Genomic DNA, 6,424 nt, shown 5'->3' on the forward strand with positions numbered 1-6,424 from the left:
GGAATAATTCTGCCTGAATATTCGGCTGAGGCTGGCACAGTCTGGTGTTTGCTAGATAACAGTTGAGCCAGGGATCAGCGTAATATTATACACAGACCTCTAAAGTCACGCAATAGAGTGTGAAGTGAATGAATGTAAACTTTATGAATGAAAAGAACGCAAATCAAACACCGCACTGCTGTTGCCTCTCTGTGCATCTCTCAGAAATCAGAGCTTGGCAAGAGTAATATCACCTATAATAATACATCATACACGTTCTATTATTTGTATATATTTAAAAGGCAATGATTTAAACCATAGGCTACGATATGATACGAACAAATGGAATAAGCGCACAGCACGCTCACCAATCAAACAGCCGCGTTGCCGTCTCTGCGTGTCTCAGTCTCTCAAAAACCAAACCAGCTCTCTCTCAAGAGTAGGCTAATAATCAACTTGGATACAAATACATTTTCTACTAGGCCTACATGTTTTCTTCGTTATCTTTTGCTGGTTTGCGTGGCACACGCACATTTGTTTAGTGAAGTTCAAAAAAAGACTCGCTTAAAGAGTTCTGCGTAATGAAAATGTGTGTATTGAATTAATTCAGTCGTGTTCAAATGATCACTAAACGTTTGTCATGACATCTCTCTGCTTGCACGATAAATATATTTTTAGAAATTAATAATTAGTTTAACACGGCATACTTGTTCAGTGATAACTATGAAAAAAAAAGATAGTCATAACGGTCTTATCAATTAACTGTACGACGTTCCACCTGGTTTTATCCGAATGCAGATACGAATAATTTTGTGATTGTTACAGATACAAATACAGATACAAATATTGGCTGTTACATGAAAATTAAAATATGTAATGTCATAATTATAAAGTTTTGACAAATTACATATGTAATTGTTGCATTAGGCTATGTGAATTAATAAGCGTTATTGATAAGAACCATTTCATGTCTTTTCATTTACAGTAGCATGAACCACGAGTAGTCGAGTAACTATGCACCTGTATATACCCTATTAATCACCACTCCTACATCTAACATAATTAAACTTACTTCCTTCCGTGTCCAGCTGCGGAAAGCATTATTGAGAGCTTTGGCTCCATGGACCAAGTATGTGGCAGGATGCCGTCGATTCTCTCTTAGACCTAAAGCGGATTGGAAAAACAGAAAAATTACATTACAAGTACATGAAAGAATGCTGTACTAAAACAAAAATAAGCAGTAAAAAAAGAGAGCCATTTGCTTTATGAGGAGAAACCTCACCTCTGAAGGTGTCCAGCAGATGCTTGCCAACATACCAGCACACGGTCTCAAAGTTTGGAAACCTGAACAAGTCTGCTGTGCTCAGTCGCTTTTCTATTTCATACGCTCTGATAGAAAAAAAGAAAAGAATGACCAATGAAAAAGCCCAGTACAATACAATACTATTAAGGAGACAAACAGAAGCATCATCTCACCGAAGCTGCATGTCAATGTTGAGGCTGTGTAGAAAATTTCCCCCAAATGCCAAACAGTCGACAGGGGTCAGAACAGCATGAATCCACCCTGACAGCAGATAATTATCGCACAAAGAATCACCATTATTAATCTAATTGTAATTTCTCAGTCACATGGGATATCAAAACATCTAACTCCTGGCAGAAACAGAGATAGTACCTGTTGGGATGAAGAGGGTGTTTCCTTGCTTTAGTGAACATTTGTAGCACATGTCTATCTGGTCCCCAAAAAACAGCTCATTCTGATTGGAGGATGAACTCCAGCGCTCAAAAAGCGACAGGTTAGCAGCAGTGGGACGAATGAGGTAAAAGATCTTCTCACCCTGACATGTATAAAAAGAAATACATAAGACCACTTTCGTCTGGAGGACAAAGCATGATGCTTTCTGAAGTAATGAAATACAGAGTCATTCTCTGCTTTCTCTGCTATTTTCCACTGCATGACTTTTAGAAAACAACTAACCCGGAGTACATGGTACCACACAGAAGTTCCACCAAAGTCAATGTGAAAGTCTGTGTAACTGTCCTTCACTCCCATCAGGCAGTATTTCTGCACATTAGGCCTCTCAAAAATAGACTCCTCAGGCCAGAGGTTCTCCACCCATGACAGCTTCCTCACAATCTTTGGTGTCTCCACTAGATTTGACAACCTACCAAAGGGGACAAAGAATATAAGACAGTTTGCAAGGTTAAATCCTCTTAGAAAAGTTGCACCTTCGAACCCCTTTGAAGTTGTGATGTAACAGAAATAGAAACAAATCTTTTCTTCTGTATTGTGACATACATTTAAGTGAAACCGATTATCAAGAAAAATGCAGGGCAAGGACTTAATCAATCGATTGGTTGTTGATTGGACAGAAGCAGATCTGAACTCTAGCTTGTGGTTGATTGTAAGAAAGGGGCAGGGTTTATGGATGATTCAATCACAATAAGATCAACAAAGGGTGAATTTCCATTTCATGATGACTTCAAAGCAACACTGCTACAGCCGTACACATTCAGATGGACATTTGTAGATGTAAATTTGCACCTGGTGTCTGAGAACTCTAAGCTGATCACATTGAGCACTCTGTCTCTGTTTGGGCTGTTGTAGTACTCGACAAACTCTCCCAGTTTCATCTTCAGGTCTGCTTGGCGGCTGACATCAATCACATCGATTTCCTTGTCAGAACCTATAAAGCAATAGTAAAACATTACATTCCCATCTAAAAATAACTTTTCACAAACATACTACTGAAAAAGTAGCATAGCATGGCAATGCAGATGTGATTAGAGTTATTTACCAATATAATGCTCTATATCCGACACAGAGAAAGACGATGGGGGCAAATTCATGCCCAGACCATCCTTCCTGAGGACCAGGACTGGGACGCTAAAGGAGCGCTCCTCTAGAAACTCAACCGTGAGCTGGGTCCCAGTCGGCTTCAGCAGGACTTCATCAGCACTTAAACACAAACAAATAAAATGTCAAATACGTTTTCCAGCATACTCATCATCTTTCAAACAACTTTTAAAAATCCAATAACACCACAGATTGCTAGCCAAAGCTGAATGGTGTGAATCATAGCTTAAAGTCCCCCTGTAGTCAAATATTTTATCCCTTAAAACTTATCTTTGATCATCAAAATTACATATTTAAATGTTTTTTCTTGTGAAAATTATTTTCTCATTCCTTAAAATAGCTTGAATGCAACTCTACACCCTTGCCTCATTTACTATACGCTGATCTATGAATATGCAAATTAGTCCCGCCTCCACTCAGTCACACTTGTGCTGGTATTGGTATATTTTGCATGCTAGTGATAGGAATCGATCCCTTGACGTGATTGGTTATTGGTTTGTGACGTAGCAAACCGAGGGCTGTTTCAAACCGTATTTCTGGGTCAGCCTTTGGGAAACTACAGTTTTAAGGAGAAAATACTCAGCAATGGTGTTTAGTAATAGATTGGCACATGGTTTGTCTAAAGGCATATTAAAAACACCATATAGACAAATAAACAACATAAAAAACTTGATTTTCACTACAGGGGGACTTTAAAGTCTGATCAGAGCTAAATTAATCTGGGTTAAGAAAGAAAGGTCACCTAGTGGCCTAATTTGGACCTGGCAATAAATAATCGTCCTGTGACCATACCTGGGAAAAGTGCGGCTGCGTAGCTCTCTGACAAACTGAGCACTGCCCGTCTTCACAGGTCGTCCTGAGTCTCTCCCCACACCAGCATCAGCGTGTTTAATAGCCCCCCGACGTTTGCGCACTGAGATGGAAACAAATATCATAGTTACTAATCAAATTCGTGCAAGCTCACACATTTGGTATTCCATTCTGAGCTACTTTAATGGTTTAAAATTGTATTTTCATTGTGTTTGTGTTCCACAATGAGGTTGTAAATGGTTTATTTTCATTCCTAGCTGCGCTTGATGAGTTATTAGTCTGTTTCAAGTTATTATGGTTAAATAAAACAGTAACTAATGTTAATACCATAAATAAACCTTTATAAAAGAAATAAAATCAACATTAACGGAAATATATATTTCAACTAGTTACCAAGGTAACAATTCTCATTTTAATTTAACATACTAAAAATAAATACAATTAAAACTGAAATAAAAATGAATAAACTACCCAGACATAATTTATATAAAAACAAAAACTACTAAAAATGACAAGAACACACGACTAAATTACTAAAACTAACTAAAATTAAAACGAAAACAGAATAAAAAAAATTATATATGTGTGTGTGTATATATATATGTACACTGAACAAAATTATAAATGCAACACTTTTGTTTTTGCCCCCATTTTTCATGAGCTGAACTCAAAGATCTAAGACTTTTTCTATGTACACAAAAGGCCTTAGTAAAATAACACTGGATACACATGAAATCAGAGTTATCCCAGCACTCTTAGATAGTGATTTTTTTTTTAATGAAAATAAAACAAATCTTTCAGAAAAAAAATGCATTTCCTCTACAAATCAACAAAATGCCAGTTATTATGCAGTATTTGCGGCACTTACTGACAGAGGGTCCATGTGTCACCTGGCAGTTAGGACAGTGATACAGGTCAATATCTGCCGCTTTGTCTTCCTCCACACCAACACAACTACAAGAGAAAAAAAAATTACAATTGCAAACAAATAACATCATATATACCATAAAGGTGATTTCAATTTGGCTTTCAATTATAATTTACAAAATGCAACTTCCCCTGCCATGAAACCAGTCCTGACAAACATCACACTCAATCATGAACCGGGTGACATCGTAAGGGAGACGGCATAGGCAGTAAACTGGAACAGATGCCATTGTAAAGTCTCTGGCCAAATATGTCAATGTAAAAAAAAAAAAAGTCTTGTAATATGGTATTGCTTCTGTTTGGGGACCACAGTTCACTTAGTTGCCTGTCGAGAGTCAGCTTCACTTCAGAGTGATTCACCAATCAGCTTGCAATGCTGTCAAGACTCCTGTATTCACAGTAGAGTGTTGTATAAGAAGTATGCTGGCAGTGACAACAGCTCTCAGTCAATCGTAGATGAGAAATGCGTCGCTACTACGACCACTGCAGTCAAACCGGGGACTAGGTGGATACCATGGTTCGGCACCTGGTTGACAGAGTGGAGGACAATTAGCTGAGAAAAATTAAATATGATCATTCACAAACTGCAATGAAAATAACACTACATGCACTCTAAACTACAATTTGTTTTTATGTCTGTCCAATAGGATCAGTCAGCAGTTACCCGCTTCATTTGGTTAGCTTAAGTTCTACATCCATGCACCTTCCGCCTTTATTATGGTCAAGAGACTCCATCGAAGCAAGTTTCTATTCATTCTAACATAAGACTTCATACAATAAAGGCAAAAGCACGAAAACTGTTATAATTATATATTTTAAGATCAAATTATTAAACAATCCCTAAACCATCTGTGCCTAGCCTATATAGTCCTGTCCTGATATTCATTTACTTTGGGTTAACGTTAGATCTAGAGAGGTTTTTGAGATGCGAGTCACTTATATACACATTTATGCATTATAGTTGTATAAACCGCACATTTATAAAAGCGACCCCTTAAAAGTAATTCATAATCATATAAATAAAGTAATAACAAACAGTAACTACTCATCTTTGTGTTTATAGTTAATTCACATAGTTCAGAGCTGCAGAGCTTACACTTGGACGATGCTAATAAGTATAAAAGCTATTATGTGCAATGCACAATTAATTTCACTGTGTCCACTGAATTTGTTAATTTCAAAAGAAATGTTTTTGATTTAGCAACGGGGTCTGTGATAGCAGAAAACTGTTTGTTGAACCATAAGAGCTAGTTGCTAGCTTAGCTGCTAATAACATAGCATGCACGTCAACGTCTAACTACGTGAATCTGCCTAATCTTTGTGTTTACAATCCAACAACGATACGTTACTGAGCAAGCTCACTACTCTAAACTCAAATGTAGCTAAAATCTGAAATATGGAGGTTGGGATCATACGACCCATAGCAAAACAAAAGAACTTGTTGCAGCGCGCGCTGTTTCGAACGGCGCTAACGGGTCTTACCGGGTGAGAAAAGCCGCGAGTATCCTGTGGGCCGAGCACAACATGCCGGACAAAATATTAGGAAACTCCGAGGCTTGAGCGGCCTGCTTTACAAACAACAAGATGTTTTCTAAAAACCGTACACTTATTCCGTTATTACGTATTTAACAGAGGAGAGTGAATAAACAAATATGGCAAGATCTCGAAAGAATACAGTCCACAGCTGAAAAGCAAAGATTTTATGAAATTCATAACGCAGCGATTTCCCGTGCTATAAATCCATCCCAATCCGCCCGTGCAGCGACCACTGTCTGCGGGAGAGGGAACAATAAAGTTGCTTCGCATGTCGGTATGGACGGCAGAGACTTCAGATGAGCATGTATACTCTAA

At 37.9% G+C, this 6,424-nt stretch overlaps 1 protein-coding gene across 1 annotated transcript in view; it reads right to left on the reverse strand.

The window, feature by feature from the left end:
• The window catches only part of LOC107716077 (histone lysine demethylase PHF8), a 17,387-nt gene extending 11,053 nt beyond the window's left edge, over positions 1 to 6,334 (reverse strand). The window contains exons 1-11 of the mRNA XM_016522397.1: positions 6,056 to 6,334; positions 4,706 to 5,099; positions 4,515 to 4,600; positions 3,629 to 3,749; positions 2,778 to 2,938; positions 2,525 to 2,666; positions 1,958 to 2,144; positions 1,655 to 1,817; positions 1,456 to 1,543; positions 1,262 to 1,368; positions 1,052 to 1,143 (exon numbers count right to left, since the gene is read on the reverse strand). Coding sequence (XP_016377883.1) covers positions 1,052 to 1,143; positions 1,262 to 1,368; positions 1,456 to 1,543; positions 1,655 to 1,817; positions 1,958 to 2,144; positions 2,525 to 2,666; positions 2,778 to 2,938; positions 3,629 to 3,749; positions 4,515 to 4,600; positions 4,706 to 4,803 — 1,245 coding nt within the window. The 5' untranslated portion in view covers positions 4,804 to 5,099; positions 6,056 to 6,334. The remainder of the gene's footprint in view (positions 1 to 1,051; positions 1,144 to 1,261; positions 1,369 to 1,455; positions 1,544 to 1,654; positions 1,818 to 1,957; positions 2,145 to 2,524; positions 2,667 to 2,777; positions 2,939 to 3,628; positions 3,750 to 4,514; positions 4,601 to 4,705; positions 5,100 to 6,055) is intronic.
• Between the last annotated feature and the right edge of the window lie 90 nt (positions 6,335 to 6,424).

The sequence above is a fragment of the Sinocyclocheilus rhinocerous genome, unplaced genomic scaffold (genome assembly GCF_001515625.1).
Source record: "Sinocyclocheilus rhinocerous isolate Xijiao unplaced genomic scaffold, SAMN03320098_v1.1 scaffold148, whole genome shotgun sequence".
NCBI classification, from domain to species: domain Eukaryota; kingdom Metazoa; phylum Chordata; class Actinopteri; order Cypriniformes; family Cyprinidae; genus Sinocyclocheilus; species Sinocyclocheilus rhinocerous.